General features: G+C 46.3%; 2 protein-coding genes across 2 annotated transcripts in view; both read left to right on the top strand.

The window, feature by feature from the left end:
- LOC309807971 (forkhead-associated domain-containing protein 1-like) overlaps positions 1-17157 on the top strand; it is a gene marked incomplete at both ends in the record, with an annotated part of 251083 nt that overhangs the window by 188611 nt on the left and 45315 nt on the right. The window lies entirely within an intron of this gene.
- LOC309807972 (forkhead-associated domain-containing protein 1-like) overlaps positions 1-17157 on the top strand; it is a gene marked incomplete at both ends in the record, with an annotated part of 78550 nt that overhangs the window by 24224 nt on the left and 37169 nt on the right. The window contains one exon of the mRNA XM_082627983.1: positions 10960-11230. Within this exon, the coding sequence (XP_082484109.1) occupies positions 10960-11230 (271 nt within the window). The remainder of the gene's footprint in view (positions 1-10959; positions 11231-17157) is intronic.

The raw sequence follows: 17157 nt of genomic DNA, 5'->3' as shown, positions 1-17157 counted from the left end.
GTCCCCTGCATCGGCAGGTGGACTCTCAACCACTGCGCCACCAGGGAAGCCCCCAGGACCATACTTTGTAAATTATACCTCTCTCATCAAAGTATAACCTAGGGCTGCCATATTGCACAACTCCAGGGTCACCATTCACAACGTAGTCCATGTGGATGGCGCCCACTGAAACTGTGCAGGACATAACCCGCAGGGCCATCTGCAATGCCCTGAAGCAACCGTTGATTAATCCCATAGAGTCTTGGCACCAGGCGTGGGAAATTGAAGTCCCAGAGTCAGGTGTGCTGCCGTGTTGTGGGTTTTGTTGGTTGTTGCCTTTACTCGTGCTTTCTGAGCTCTGGGAAAGGAGGTGTGGAAACAAGCTGTGCTAGTCACAGTGGCGCCGTTCTTACAAGGCAGCTGAGTAAGGAAACCCACGTCACCCGTATGTATCAATCATGTCTTTCTCTGTTCTGAAATACGGCAAAACGGATGGAAATGGCCAGAATGAAAAAGGAAGCCAGGCGCCACAAATGACGTGCCGAGTTGTTCCATGAGGGGGTTGACAGCTCCTTGTCGGCAGCCCCCATCCCCATGACTGCCTGTGTCTGGCCTTCCCTGTAGCCTGCTCTGCCCTGTTCCCAGTCCAGCCAGACTCTCCCACGTGGCTCCTGGATACTGTCTTCTGTCCCTGCAATGTCATGACGTCCTGTCTTGCGAGAAGAGCGCCCTCTGTCGGCCAATATTCCTTGCTGCTTTAATGGGGAAGCTCTGCAGAACACAATCGAGAAAGCAAGGGCTTTGGAGTTGGATGGACCCAAGTTGAAATGCCAGCTGCAACTGGCTTTACCTTTCTGAGCTTCAATTTCCAATTTCTGCCAAGGAGCTACTCATTAATCCCAGGTCCCCTTTCCCCCTTCAGTTGTTTTTATAGAGGTCCCTGGGACCACCCCTATCATGGCATAAACTGAGGCTTCAGAGAGTTTCAGTGACTTCCCCAAGGTTAGGCATCAATCATATAGATCCAGAGGCAGGATTAAAAGCCGGCTCTCCTGAGTCCCTTGGAGCCTTTTCCTAATAGCACGAAGCATCGTGGGGCCGTGAGAGCCCAGGCAGGTCCTTCACTGCCCAGCGGTTAATGAAGGTCTTGCAATTCCCAGTCCAACCTGCAATTTCACACGCTGACAGGGGATGATTCATTATGTGGGTAAAAACGAAAGCCACTGATAATAGGAGAAACTGCATTTTCAGTTATCTGGCTTCCTTGCTTGTTTGGCTCCACTAACTTTTTTTTTGGCTATACCAATGCAGGATCTTAGTTCCTCAACCGGGGATCAAACCTGCACCCCCTGCATTGGAAGCGTGGAGTCTTAACCACTGGACGGCCAGGGAAGTCCCTGGCTCCACTAACTTTTTTTCTTTAATTATTTTATTTATTTTATTTATTTATTTTTGGCTGCGTTGGGTCTTCGTTGATGCGCACGGGCTTTCTCTAGTTGCGGCGAGCGGGGGCTACCCTTTTTTGCAGTGCGCGAGTTTCTCTTTGCGGTGGCTTCTCTTGTTGCGGAGCATCGGCTCTAGGTGCGTGGGCTTCAGTAGTTGTGGCACGCGGGCTCAGTAGTTGTGGCTCGCGGGCTCTAGAGCACAGGCTCAGTAGTTGTGGCCCATGGGCTTAGTTGCTCCGCGGCATGTGGGATCTTCCTGGACCAGGGCTCGAATCCCTGTCCCCTGCATTGGCAGGCGGATTCTTAACCACTGCGCCCCCAGGGAAGTCCACCCACTAACTCTTTACCAGGGATATTGCTGCCGTTCCTGGACAAATTCAGTTGCGCCCTTTCTTCTCCTTTTTTGACGATGGTGATCACACCTGGTGGCTAATGTTTTATGCTCATTTATTATGGACCAGGAAGTGTTCCCAGCATTTCACGTGCACTATCTCACCCACTTCTCACAGACTAAGAAATGGTTGTTGGTATCCCTGTGTCTTACAGACAAGGCACAGAAATGACACACTCGTCAGGGTCCCAGAGACGGAGCAGAGCCGGGAGCCGGACCAGAGTCTGTGTGACGCCGGATCCCAAGGTCTTAACCCGAGGTCGGCACGTTATGGCCCAAGGCCAATGCGGGCCATCGCCTGCTTTTGTAAAGTTTCCTGGGAACACAGCCATCCCATTCATTTCAGTATTGCCTGTGTTGTCGGCTACAACGGCAGAGTAAGCTGGGCAGATCCTATGGCCCACAGGGCTGGAAATGCTTACTGTCTGGCTCTACACAAAACGTTTACCAGCCTCTGCTTGTAACATTATGCAGTACTGCCTCTTTCATTTGACTTGGTTTCTAAAAGAAGGACTTAAAATAGAGGGGGGAGCTGGGGAGAAAGAACTCACTCAGATTGAGCCTTACTGTGCCAGGAAATGTGCTGGTTAATTGCTTAAGTTTACTGAGGAATAAGAAGAAACAGACAAGCTGGAAAACTAAACTTTGAACAGTCTTTTCAATACCTCTTTAAAAAAGAGCTGGAAATATGTGGTTCTAAATATACATACACATATATATGCATTTGCAAATATAGTAATAATATAATTACATTGACATGGATCTGATAAATATACTAGACATTAACATATTATATATACAACGGATGCATATTACAAATTTTGCCTGTTTCTTCAACTGGAAAGTTTTCTTTTAAAACTGTGGACTGTTGGGAATTCCCTGGTGGTCCAGTGGTTAGGACTCAGTGCTCTCACTGCTGAGGGCCTGGGTTCAATTTCTGGTCAGGTAACTAAGATCCCACAAGTGCACGGCGAGGCCAAAAAGCTAAATAAATAAAACTATGGAATGTCTTCCCTGAGTCACTTTTGAAGCAGAAATTTGGGATTTGTAGTCTGAAGCCTGCTGTAGCTAGAGAACTATTTATCTATCAAAGTTTCTCTAAGCAGCGTTTTACTACTTGTCTTATGATTGATTCCTTGGTCTTAAATCATTCTTCTCTGGAGATGCTGCTTTACTTTTATAAGTTGAAAGGTAAATTTGGTGCATGATGACAGTCTGGTGGGTTTTATTTGAGCATGTCATAACCTTTAAAACAACTTTCACTCTGAGTACATAGTGATGCTTATGCTAAAGTCTCAGTAAGCATACTGTCCAGGAAATTTGATTGTTTGCAAGTATCAGAAAACCAACTAAAACTAGCCTAGGCAAAAAAAAAAAAAAAAAAAAAAGCTCATGGAACTGAAAAGGGCAAAAGCTGCAGCTTAGGCCCAGCTGGATCCAGGCGCCCAAATCATGGTCAGGAATCTGACTCTTTCTTCCCTGTTAGCTTCCCAATCTCAGACAGACTCTTGCCTCACCTGTAGGAAAGTAGCCACCAGCAGCCCCAGCATCCTACAAAGTAGCAGTTCCAGGGAAAGAGCCAGCATCTTCATTGGCAGTGGCTTGGATCACGTGGCTTCCCCTGAACCAATCACTGAGGCCAGGGGCCAGGAATGCTCTGATTGGCCAGGCCTGGGTTATGGTCTCACCCCTGGGGTGGAAGGGTCAGAATTCTATGGACTCAGGATTGTCAGGGAAAGGGTGTCTTCCCTGCAAAAAAATTAAGGTGCCCATCCAAAAGATGGAAGAAATGGATGCGGGGGAGGCAAAAACAAAGAAGATGTCCATGACATTAGGAAGCATTCCTATTGCCTAAGTGGAGCCTTCCGAACGGGATTTGCTACTAGGGATGTGGGGGGGAGGAAAATGACGAATAATCCACTTTTCCATTGGAAAAGTCCCAGGCCAGTCTCCAAGGAAGCAGAGTTGCTCATTTCTCTCCTGTGGTGAACAGGTGTGATGAGAAGCTCAGAGTCGGGGCCTTAGTTGTCCATCCCCAAGAAGGGTGGTGTTTCCACATTCCTGGGACCTCTGAATAGGGCCCGTTGTTGAGGAGGATGTGGCTTTACTGTACTGGTGTTTGAGGAGCCGGCAACGGAGTGAATGACCAGAGAGCATGGTGCCCTTCAGAACAAAACCTGTTTCTTGTCAAGCTTTGTCATCTCCTACCTGACCTTATAGGATTTCCTCTACCCTGTGCTCTTACAGGTCCTGTGGGGACTTACTGATGTGATGAGAACTCCTGAGGCTGGGTGTTTTATATTAAAGGCGATTTCCCGAGACCAGTGAAGTGGAGGGCACGGGGCAGCAGGCAGCCTCAGGCTCGGCCTCCGCAGCAAAAACTCACACAAAAGGACCCCTGAGGCTGTGTTGTCACCAGATGTCTACAGGCGATGCAGATGACATCGGGGGAGGTGGAGACGGGAGCGCGGGCTGAACCCTTAGCATCCTGCTGAGACAGAACCCGGACCCGGCCAGGAACCGGGCCGCTTCCTGCTTCCTCTGGCAGACCACACCCTTTGTTACCAAATCAGAACCACGTTGCTCCTTCTCTGAACTTAGTTGATGATCATTCATTCATTCATTCATTCATTCCGTCTCTCTATCTGGCAAGACCGAATTGAAGCAGGCCAAGTCTACGGGTAGCAAAAGCTATTTGCAAAAATCCGGCTGTTTTCTCATTAGATTCTATTTCCCATTTTATGGACTGACCAGGAAGCTGATTAGAACTTGAAAGGAAAGGAAAAACCATAAGATTGAAGATTTACAAGAAAATGGGAAAATTAGATGGGCCAGATCTCCTTTAACACAGCTGGGAAAACCCCAAACGAATGGCTTTTCTGAACAGCTCAAAGGGACTTAATTCTTTTAAGTTCCAAAACCTAAAAATAATGTATAACTTGGCGGTTCTGTGTTCTAAATGTATAACCCTGATTTCTCACACTGAAACCCCGTACATGATTTACCCTTTTCTTGGGGACATAGAATTATTATCCGTCTCTGAGTTACGGTGACATCCCGGGACTTGTTGAGATAAAGGCCATTTGTCCTGGCACCATGTAGCCCCCTCTCCTGGCTTCTGAGTTCTACTGGCCATGTTTTCTAGTCTCCATTCTGCCTTTCCAGGTCCATGGCTCCTCCATGCTGCGGTCAGTGTGCCTGCTCGCCACCATCACCCCTACCCCCCAGGCCCTTCCATACTGTGGGAATTAAGCTCCACATCTATGTATGTTAAATTCTTCTGTAAGGAAGCCGGTCTCTTCTCCCTCCTTTATGTATTTACTCACTAATGTATCTATGTCAGTATGGACCCATGTATACTGATTTTACACTTTGAGTTATAATCCAATACTCATTAACTATTACTTTGCTCAAATTCTTCCAGCCTTGGCCACTGGGGGCTCTTTCAGGTTGGTTGCTGTGTCCTTGAGCATCTCCCCACCTTTTCATTTTGGGCACTTCCTTACTCTCTGCTGTTACAAGATGTGCCAGGCTTATCATGTATTTTCCCCATCCCAGCCCCAGAATCAAAGTGCTTTTTATTTACACTATATTTGCCAACTGTTCAGCTCAGTCAGCGAACACCTACCATGAGTAGTAGGCACTCTGCTGGGTGCCAGCACAGCCAGCGATTGGCTGGTAAATATTTAATGACCAGCTCTCTGGGAAAAGTAAAGTACATGGATGCATAGCATAAGGTTTACTGATATAAAGAATGTGTAGCACAGTCTTTCCATGTAACAAGAAATGCAGTACTCTTTCTTGTAAATTCTATATAGCCAGCTGAGTCTCACAGAATGCTTTCATTGACTTTAGCCGAACTCTTGTATCCATAGCCAATTTCTCATTGCAGTTGACGAATGAGAGAGTTCCCAACCTGAGCACTCGTGGGTATTTTTGGATATTTTGGATTTATGAATAATACAAGTGAAAAAAGAAAGACGTTAGAACTTCACATGTTCATCAGTGACATGAGTGACTTTGTTGCTGCATCAGATAATAATTTTCAAATACTCGAAGAACGTTTCCTCAATTTTTTTTTCTATTCATAACATAATGGCTAAGACACAACATGCTTTTGTATAATCTGCATTGTTAACATTTTCTCCATTACCATCTTAAGTCTAGGCAATCAACAAAACAAACAAAGAAACAAAATCAAACTCTACATGAACCAACATTATTAAACCTATTTATATAATTTTTAAAAATCAAGCCCTGATTTATAGCATTTCCTGATTTCTATCGTGTAATACGCCCTCCACGGTCAATTTCAAGCTCCCAATGACACATCCCTGAATACAGAGATGGAAAGAGAGGTGTGGTAACACATCACTGTGTAGCATTTCCAACAGACACATATAGTAGAGTGAAATAACCTCAAGAGCATAGGTAATAATAAACTAGAGTAAAATAATTAGGAAGGGGTGAGTTTTAAGTTTGTATCACCTTTGTTTCTGATATAATTTAATTGTAAATTTATGTAAGTTAATTCTTATTAATGGCTATGTTTATCAACCAGTTGGCAAAATTCCTGGACATTTAACAATCGGTTCTCGTGGGCGGGTACCAGCTGACCCCAGGACTCCTCTGGTACAGCAGTAAACATACCACAGGTCTTCCCAGATTGAGGCTGGGGTCCTCTGAGCTGCTTCCAGGGCGTGGCATGTACCAGATGAATAACACTTCCATAAGACAGTTGTCAGTGTTCCTAGAAAATCCCATTTCTAAGTAGCCCATGTGATGTCTTGTGGTTTTTCACACCATCTAATGTTCATTTCCTTTTTTTAACTCGGAAAATATCCTATCATTCACTAACCAATCATCTAAGATCCGTTTGTGAGTATGGAAGGCAGGTAATAAATCATGACTTCGAGTAACCTAGAAGTCCTAAGAGCACAGGTATTGGAGTCCAATAGTGTCACCACTTCCTGGCTGTGAGACCTTGGGCAAGTCATTTAACCTCTCTGAGCTTCAGTTTCTTAATCCACACAATGAGGGGTAAAATGCCTCCTGCAAGATTATTCTGGAGATCAGATGAGACGACATGCATTAAGTGCCCAGCACAGTCTGTGGCACATCTGTGGCTTCTCTACACAGTGGCTCATAGCCGTTGTATTGTCCACAATTACTTACAAATGGCAGAGCACATAACAAGCTCTCCAAGGGCAAGGTCTAAGTTTCCACCTTCTCTGCAGGCTCCAGGGCTTCCTGGCAGAATTCATGTGTACTGTAGGCACTCGATGTGCAAACTACTTCGAATTTTTTTTAGGGTGTCCCGTTCAACTTACACTCTTTACAGGGTTAGAAGCAGATATTTGAGAAATAACACAAAGAACAAGTAGATAATTTGAAAGAAAATGGATAGTGACTTCTTGAGTAAATCATTGACCCGTGTTTTTTAAAGCTAATATAAATTCAGTCGTGGTGTGGTCGTGGTTAATCCAGGTGGTTGACAACTTGCTATTTTAAAGGTAGTATGGAAAAGAAATCAGGAGTATCACATATGCTATCTCAAAAACAAAACAAAAACCCAACCATGGCAACATACCATATGGTCAGAGAACAGACACAAAGAAAGAGAAAAGGCATTAGTGTGTATTTTTAAACTAAAGTTTCTAAAAACAGACTTGGGGACTTCCCCGGTGACACAGTGGATAAGAACCCACCTTCCAATGCAGGGGACACAGGTTCGAGCCCTGGTCCGGGAAGATCCCACATGTTGCAGAGTAACAGCCCGTGCACCACAACTACTGAGCCTGCGCTCTAGAGCCCACGAGCCACAACTACTGAGCCCATGTGCCCCAGCTACTGCAGCCCATGTGCCTAGAGCCCACACTCCGAAACAAGAGAAGCCACCGCAAGGAGAAGCCCATGCACCACAACGAGGAGTAGCCCCTGCTCGCCGCAACTAAAGAAAGCCTGCACATAGCAACGAAAACCCAACACCGCCAAAAATAAATAAATTTAAATCTAAACTAAAAAAATAATAAAAACAGACTTGTTGATAACTGACATTGACCCCATGCTTCCTGTACAGCCCAGAGCTGGCTTTTAAATGTGAGTCTTTTTCTTATGTTTGCTTTTCTCCCTGCCTGTTTCATTGTAGTTACCATCAGCAATTTCTGAGAAAACCTTGACCGTCCCTGTGATAGAGCAAGCCGGCAAACTAGAGAAAACCCACTTTAACCATCCAACTAAAGCTACCCTCAACCAACACGCTTCAGAGAAAAAAAAAACACTTTATTTTTTAATTTTTAAACCCGAAGAGCTTGGAGTCTGCTGCATTTACACATCTTTGGCTCCTTCCCCATAGGGGCCCTATCGTTCGGGCTCTGTGTGCTGCAAGCGACAGAAACCAGCTCTAGCCGGCCTCAGGGATGGAGCACTTCAGGGTAGCACCCGAGCCAAGGCTCAAAACCAGCTTCCTTATTTTCCCCACCATGTTCACAGCAGCATAGTTACAATAGCCAAGAGGTAGAAACCATCCAAATGTCCGTGACGCTTAATGGATAAACAAAATACACTCTAAACTGTATGATGGAATATTGTTTAGCCTTAAAAATGAAGGAAATTCTGACATGGATGAACCTTGAGGACATTATGCTAAGTGAAATACGCCAGTCACAAAAAGACAAGTACCATGTGATTTCACTTATTTGAGGTACTTGGTACTTAGAGTAGTCCAATTCATAGAGACAGAATGTTGGTCACCACGGCTGGGTGGCGGGGGGAATGGGGAGTTGTTGTCTAATGGTTAATAGAGTTTACGTTTTGCAAGACGAAAAAGTTCTGGAGATCCATCTCACAGAAATGTGAAAATACTTAACACCACTGAACTATTTACTTTAAAATGGCTAAGATGATAAATTTTATGTTGCAGGTTATTTACCACAATTTGAAAAATAAATAAACAGCTTCCCTCTCTCCATGCCTGGACTCCACTCCCTCATGCTGGCTGCATTGTGAAGTCCCACCAGGTCACTCCAGATCCTGGTGTCCAGCCAAGTCTTCTCGGGTCTCCTTGGCTCTGATTGGATCACTTGCCCCACCACTGAACCAATCAGTATGTCCAGGGAGTGTGATTGGTTGATTGCTTAGCCCCACCCACAGCAATGGGCCGACAGATTGGGAGGGAGATTCCTGGAATTTCCAGAAGAGCCAGGTGGGTTGCGGCCTGTCCACTACGGCAGTGAACCACTTGAGGCATGAGATATGAGCACTCCCTTCAGCACCCTGGCAGTTAGTGGGCAGTGAGGCACATCTACCTGAGCATCCCAGCACAAAAGGGAATTCCTCCACACTACCCGTGGTCTCTCGATTTGTTTTCTATCAGGCGGGGGTAAAACATATTCAAATTTCCCCCTTCCCACCTTCAGCCCTTTCATTCGATAAATCTTTATTAAATCGATGAGGAAAGGTTATAGGAATGATTGAGGCAAGACAGCCCCAGAGGAGAGGACGGGAAGGGATCGGATGGATGGAGAAGTGAGTGCAAGGCAGGAGCAGGACACCTCAGCTTCTGAAAGGAGAGAAAGGAAGAAAGCTTAGGTGGAGACCGAGGTGCCCACAGTGGAGAGAAATTCGGATCTTCATATAAGGTAACAGAGTTCTGGAACACTGCCAAGTCCGTTCCTGAAACAGGTTTCAACGGGGCCAGTGTCATCATAAATGCTGGGCCAGGTGTCACCAGGCAATTGGAGTTTGATTTTCCCGAACAGTGTTCTCCCTGACTCCAAAAAAGTCTTCAGGGGAATTCACCGGATTCTTGACTTGGCTGGGAAAGACTGTAGCTAAAAGACTGGTTTGGGAACCTGAGTGAGTGGAGAACCTTCCTCTTGAATACAATCCAGCTGGAGCTATAGGAAGTTCTGTCTGCCAGTGCTCCTATTTCGGAAGCATTCTGTCCTGTTTCTCATTACGTGTCTGCAGTCTGCAGAAAGAGAAACGTGACCGCCACAGGCGGCAAACCTTTGAACTTAGCTTCTTCCTTGAAAAGTGTGTTTTTTTCTGCCAAGAGACTGGGGGCGGGGCAGAGAAGGGAGAGAGAGACAGAGAGGGAAAGAGCTTTCCAGAACCCCAGTCCCACCACCCTCTCCACCACCACCTGAGCTTGGTGAAGTCCTTAACCTCTCCAAGCCTCATTTGTAAGCTAGGAATAAGGAGAGCTCCTCCCCTTCAGGGCTATCGCGAGAAATCGGTGAGTAATTACAGTAAATGGTAGCATTCACGATGTCACGGTTTAACCACTAGGCTCGGGGAGGGACGGCCACAACAGCATTAACCAAGACAAAGCCAGGTGTCAGCACCTCTCAGCATTTGCTTCTCCCGGTGTAGATGGATTTTGATGTGCTCTCTAATGAAAGTAGCTACAGACATCTTCCGCCGGGTCAGATGAAAAAAGGTTCCCTCGATAGATATTTATGGAGCGTCTGGCAAGAATCAGATGTGGCAGATGTTGAGGATCACAGGCTAATGAGCCAGCTGGGTTTCGAGCCAGTTGGGGTGCCTGCCACCCCAGAGCTCTCGGCTTCGGGGAACAGGTGGAATGGGAGTGCCAGGGAGACACACAGTGTGGATGTGTGTGTCCTGGAGAGCTGGGCTTGAATCTCGGAGATGTGTTCATTCATTCTTTCAACCAGTATTTAAGGACCTACTGTGTATGTGCCAAGGGTTTATTCTAGGAGCTGAGGATACGGTGCTGAGCAAGGTAGACAAAAAGCTGTCAGCCTCTCAGAGCTCAGAGGTGGCGTTGTACCAGCTCAGAAGCTCACTGCCAAATCTGTGATCCTGGGAAAGTCACTAGGTCTTGCTCAGCCTCGGGCTCGTCACAGAGCATCAGGGGTATTAAATGAGGTAATGCCTGTGAATCTCTTGACTGGGTGCCTGGCACGAAGGCTGCACCCAATAAATGGTGGTGCGATAGTGTGCAAGGTGACCTATGGTGGGGACCAACATCCCAAATTTGGGGAGTCTGGGAGGGCTTCCTGGGAGAAGTGACTTATACGCCGAAATCTAGGGCAGCAATTATGTCGCCGGGACAGAAAGGTGAAGACCACCCCAGCTGCTCGTAACCTCCCCTGACCCTCTTGTCTGCCCCTGCAGGTCTCCTTCCCATGGGTGAGGGGCCCAGCACCTTGGCCAAGGCCACAGCCACCTTGGGCCACCCAGCAACTGAACCAGTCACCCTCACCAACACAGACCCCCTTCTACCCGGGCATCTGGCCAGCGCCAGTGCAGAGGAGCTGGTCGCAGGGGTCCCCCGAGCCCCCCATGGTCCCACCAGCCTCCCACAGGCAGCCCATGAGTGCCAGCAAGAAGATGTTCTCCTTCGAGGTGGACAGAGCCGCCCACAGCGTTCCCATCATCAGGCAAGGTACTCATGGGCGCTTCCTTGGTGGCTTAGGGGAGGGGCTTTTGCTAGGAGGATGGGTCTCAGTTTCTGCTTTCCCCTTTTTTAAAAAATTTTTATTGAGGTGCAGTTGATTTACAGTGTTGTGTTAGTTTCAGGTATGCAGCACACTGAATCTGTTCAACATATACATGTATCCACTCTTTTTTAGATTCTTTTCCCATATAGACCATTACAGAGTATTGAGGAGAGTTTCCTGTGCTATCCAGTAGGTCGTCCTTAGTTATCTCCTTTATTTATAGTATTGTGTATGTCAATCCCTCTCTTCCAATTTATCCCTCCCCCCTCTTATTCCCGGTAACGATAAGTTTATTTTCTACATCTGTAACTCTATCTCTGTTTTGTAGATAAGTTCATTTGTACCTTTTTTTAGATTCCACATATAAGCAATATGGTATGATATTTGTCTTTCTCTGGCCTTTGCTTATGTTCTCTGGTTCTGAAGTAGAACATAATCAAATGTGAAAAAATTGGGATAAGCAGAAAGTTAGAAAACAGTAAAAGATAAGCTGTCACCCTTATCACCAGAATTCTCCCTGTTGACTTTTTGGTACAAACTCCTCCAAGACTGTGGTCTGCCCATCTGCACACATCAGTACCTCTGTGGTGAGTGTGTGTGTGTGTGTGTGTGTGTTTGTACATATATATGAATATATATGAATGTGTATCAGAATCTAAATTTATATACTTCGACTCAGATGTACAGACATATTGGTAACTGAAATCCCTCTTGCCTTAAGAGGTTTTTAAATATCTTATTACCATTTTACAGGTAAGAGGAGACTGAGGCTTATGGAGAAAATTACTTCTCCGGAGGTTATGTATTCAATCTAATCTAATCTAACGCTTTTCAGTCAAATTTAAGGCTGGTTATCTCAGTGACTGTCACTCACAGCCTGGTCACTTTGGGAACACACAGCCATCAGGGTTTCCTTCTCCCCCCTCCCCCCGAGAAGGCCTCATGGCATTTGGGGAGGAGACTTCCTGTCTGTCACCATCCTCTCGGCCTTGCCAGCCTTACTGGCAGAGTAGCTGGCTCGACTTAGTCCCTGGCATGATTTGCAGGTTTCTTCTGTGGCCACTGGTGTGAAGGTCCCATTCTCTGTTTTCTGCATCCCAGCCCCAGACCCCTCTGAGTCCCCAGGTCTCTCGATGCCTCCACACCCTTCCCTGGTCTCACTCAGGACCACTCACCTAGTCACTTCCCTCAGCCATTCAAATAATAGTTATTATTCTGAAATATACAGACTAAGGGGCAAATGAAAGGTATCTCTGCAGTTTACATAATCATCATCATCATCTAAGGAATGCTCATGTACCTACGACCCAAGTTAAGAAATTACTCAGCCATTTCCCCCCAGCATTTTAATGTGAAAACTTTCAAACATACAGCAAAGCAAAAAGAATTTTACAGAGACAGCTCTCCTCCTAATTCTACCGCTAACACTTTGCTGTACTCTTTATTACATTTCTGTCTACCCATCCTTCTTGTCCTGCATTAATCCATCTTATTTTTTGGATGCATTTCAAAATAAATAGCACACATCTGTAGTCCTCCCCCTAAATGCTTTAGCACATATACCATTAACTAGAATTCAACATTTTTGTCTCCTTCATGTAAAATGAACACACAATGTGTATTAGTTATCATGATTGCATAACAAATTCTCCCCAAACGTAGCAGCCTAAAGCAAAAATCAAACATGTGTTATCATCTATACGGTTTCTGTGGGTCAGGAATTTGGCAGCAGCTTAGCAGGACGGCTGTGGCTCAGGGTCCCTCGTAAGGCTGCAGTCATCTGAAGGCTTGACCTGGGCCGCAGGATCCACTTCCAAGATGGCGTGCTCACATGGCTGTCAGCAGGAGGCCCTGGCTCCTCACCACATGGGCCTCCCCAGAGAGTGGCTCGAGCATTCCCATGACACGGCAGCTGCTCCTCCTGAGCAAGTGATCCTGGAGGACAAGATGGAAGTGGCAACATCTCTTGTGACTAAGCCTCAGAAGTCATGCTCTGTCATTGCTGCAATATCCTGATGGTTACACAGGGCGTCACCCTCCAGTGTGGGAGAAGACTACACATGGGCCTGAAGACCAGGAGGTGGGGATTATCAGCAGTCATCTTAGAGGCCGGCTACCACAGCCTGCCCTCGGGTCCTCAATGATTCACACTCCTCCTCCTCTCTCCCGAGGCCCCCCAAAATCTCACCCCAGTAACAGCATCGGCTCAAATTCCAGAATCTCGTCTAAATCAAGTCCAGGTACAGATGGGGCTCATGGGTGTAGTACCTTACATTCAGCTCATCAAGTACTACTTCCAGAAATCTGAAGACCTCTGAACAAAGGGTCTGTCCCTCACACACCCAGCATATATTGGTGGGACAGACATAGCATAACTGCTACATACACTCCTCTTGTTCCAAAAGAAGAAAAACAGGAAACACACAGGAGTCCCTGGCCCAAAGCAGTTCTGAAGTCCAGCTGGGAAAATATCGGCAGTTCCTTGATTGGGCTTCAGTCCAACTCTTGTCCAGAAATGACTTTCCAGGGCTCTTGGGTCTGCCCGCTGGTCCCTGAGTTCCGCCTTCGGAGTCGTCCTCCCTTTCCTATGAAAGGTGTCCCATGGATGTGGCTGCATAGTTTTATAGCCTGCTTCCTGCCTGTAGAAGCTTGGTTGTCCAGACGCTTCTTTGACTTTTGTGGGTCTCTGTCAGTCTGAGTTGGCAGTGCTTCTTATTGGGGTTCATCCTATTAGGCAAAAACCACGCCCACAGACTTTTTTGGACCCAAGCCCTTCCACCATGGACTTCTTCAAAGACTGACAAAGGACAGAAGCTTCTTAGAAGCCCAGTTCTTTGACCGAAGGGTTCTTCTGGACACTGCCCTGGATCTGTATTCTTAACAAAGGATTTTACAACCACACCCTCAGCTTCTTCTCTAGACTGTGTTTTCTTGAGAGTGCCCTTGATTTGATCTTTGCCCAGAACCTGTTTCTTACATTTCATTTGCCACCGGGAGAGGCAGGGAATTTTCAAGCCCAGAACATTGCCCTGGTTTAACAGCCCTTCCTTTAACTGTCTCTCCCCCTCACATTTCACTATAAGTAGCAAGAAGTAACCAGGCAGCACCTTCCAAGACTCTGTCTGGGACTTTCTCTAGCTAGACCATTCAGCCTCATCACAAACATTTTCTACCTTCCTCATGACCACAGGCAACGTGTTAGGAACCCTTCTGCCACCACCTGACAAGGATCCCTTAACCCCAGTAACATTTTCCTCACTTTCCTGGAACCCTTCCCTCACTGCCTCCTCAAAGGCCATCGGGCTTCTACTAAGACTATTCAGGCTTTCTCAAAGACTCTTGGCCAAAGTCCTCCAGCTTCTGGCCACTGTTCCATCCCAAACCACTCCACATTGTAGGGTTTTTGTTAAAGTTTCCACCACTCCTGGTGCCCAAACCTGTATTTGCTACTTATTGTTGCATAACAAATTACTGCAGGATGTAATGGCCTAAAACAACAGTAAACATTTATTATCTCATAGTTTCTCTGCGTCAGGAAGTTGGGAATGGCTTAGCTGGGGGATTCTTGCTCAGGATTTTTCATGAAGTTGCAGTAATGGTGTTGGCTGGGGCTGTGGTCCTCCGGAGGCTTGTCTGGGGCTGGAGGACCCACCTCTAGAATGGTTCACTCACATGGCTTTTGGTAAGAGGCCTCAGTTCTTCACTAAGTGCACCTCTCCATACGTTGCTTGAGTATCCTCAAGCTGCCAGCTCCTCCAGACAAGTGGTCCTAGAGAGTGAGGAAGAAGCTGCAATGCCTTTTATGATCTAACCTCAGGAATCAAACTGTGTCATTTCTGCAATATCCTTGGTTCCATAGAGAAGCTTTGTTACGGACTGAATTGCATTCCCCCAAAATTCATATGCTGAGGCCTCAATCCCAATATCGCAGAATGTGACCATATTTGGAGATAGTGTATTGAAATAGATGAGTAAGTTCAAATGAGATGATTGGGTGGGCCCTAATCCAAGGGCTGGTGTCCTTGTAAGAAGAGAGAGAGAGACGCCAGGGATGCACGTGCACAGAGAAAAGGGCATGTGAGGACACAGCAGGAAGGTGGCCGTCTGCCAGCCAAGGAGAGAGGCCTAACCCTGCCCACACCTTGATCTTGGACTTCCAGCCTCCAGAACTGTGAGAAAATGAATTTCTTTTGTTAAGACCTCCTGTGGTGTTTTGTTATGGCAGCCCAAGCTAACTAACATAAAGTCCATCCAGTATTGCAGAGGATGATGCAGGGGTCTGAATACCAAGAGACAAGAAGCAGTGGGGCCATCTTGGAGACTGCCTACCACACCCTGAAAGGTGTAGATCTTGAATGTGTTCACTGAGTTTTGCCAGTCGTGCACACCTATGTAACCCGAATTCCTATCAAGATATAGAACATTACCATCACCCCAGAAAGTTCCCTCATGTCCCTCCCCAGTCAATTCCCAGCCCCAGGCCCCAGAGGCACCCACTCTTCTGAATTCTTTTCCCGCCATGGATTAGATATTCCTGTTCTAGAATCTCAAGTACACAGAACCATGTAGTACATGTTCCTTTGTGGAAGGCTTTTTTCACTCAGCATAGTGTTTCTGAGATTCATTCATTTTGTTGTATGCATCATGTTCTGTCTTATGAACATATATACAGGGTTTTTGGGGTTTTTTTTTAATGCGTCCTTTGGACACATGGCACATGGGCTGTTTCTTTTCTTTTTTTCACTCCGCCATTTAAATTTTTCCACTGTAATCACCGGTTTCTCCAGTGCCATGTTGAACTTGGGGCTTCTCTAAAGGACTTGGATTCCCCCTGGAGAAATGAAGGAAGAGTCGTATGGCTTAGAGTCCCTCACATCTACCTGGGCTCTATCTCCTCAGCCTCTCAGCCAGGTCTCATGTTTCCAAACGTTTGCCCTCATTCCCCTGACTCTCTCCCCATCCTCAGAAAAGGACTTTCATCTTCCCGTGTCATGGGGAGTTCCTTTCTGTCTGGGCCTCTCTACTCCACGCTTCAGAGAAAACTCTGTGCTCCAGTCCTCCATGCTGTCTCTTGACAGAAAACACCTCTTTTTAAGGGTTCTGAGAAAGCTCTTTCCTCTCTTAGCAAAGCTGGGCCCTTCCAATTAAATTGGTTTACTGTTAGACTGTCACCTTGCTTTAGACTTGAAAAATTCTATTTGAAAACCCAAAGCCAAGGATTTATTTACTGCAGATCAGGTCAGGGTTTCTCAATCTTGGCACAGTGACAGGTGGGTCGCATAACTCCTTGTTGTAGGATCTGTCCTGTCCACTGTAGGGTGTTTAGCAGCATCCCTGACTCCTACCCACCAGAGATACCAGTAGCAACACCACCACCACCCCCCCTAACTGTGGTTCTCAAAAATGTCTCCAGACGTTGTCAAAAGTCAGAACATCGTTTTGCCTGGGGGAAAACTCACCCTGTTCTAGTTAATACTCATCCTTCCTGTACCACAAGGCAATAAAACGTCAGCTCCAAGGCCAAATCTTAATGGCAAGAGCTCATGGGAGGTGGGGAAGAATTACTGAGAAAAGAAAATATGTGGAGTGACTTATTAAAATAGCATCTTGATTCATATATATATATATTTTTTTCACAATAATGGGATCATATGAACCTAACATAGGTAACCTTCTTTTTTTTTCCTTTTTTGGCTGTGCCACTCAGCTTGCAGGATCTTTGTTCCCCAGCCAGGGATGGAACCTGTGCCCCCTGCAGTGGAAGCACAGAATCCTAACCACTGGACTGCCAAGGAATTCCCTACCTGATTTTTAAAATTCAGTAATATGTCATAAACATCTTCCCACTTCAATACATTGACTACATAGTCGT

This window comes from Mesoplodon mirus (assembly GCF_964341445.2).
Source record: "Mesoplodon mirus genome assembly, chromosome: 7".
Lineage (NCBI taxonomy): Eukaryota > Metazoa > Chordata > Mammalia > Artiodactyla > Ziphiidae > Mesoplodon > Mesoplodon mirus.
The sequence above is the reverse complement of the archived record's forward strand: the minus strand, read 5'-3'. Positions and strand labels throughout refer to the sequence as shown.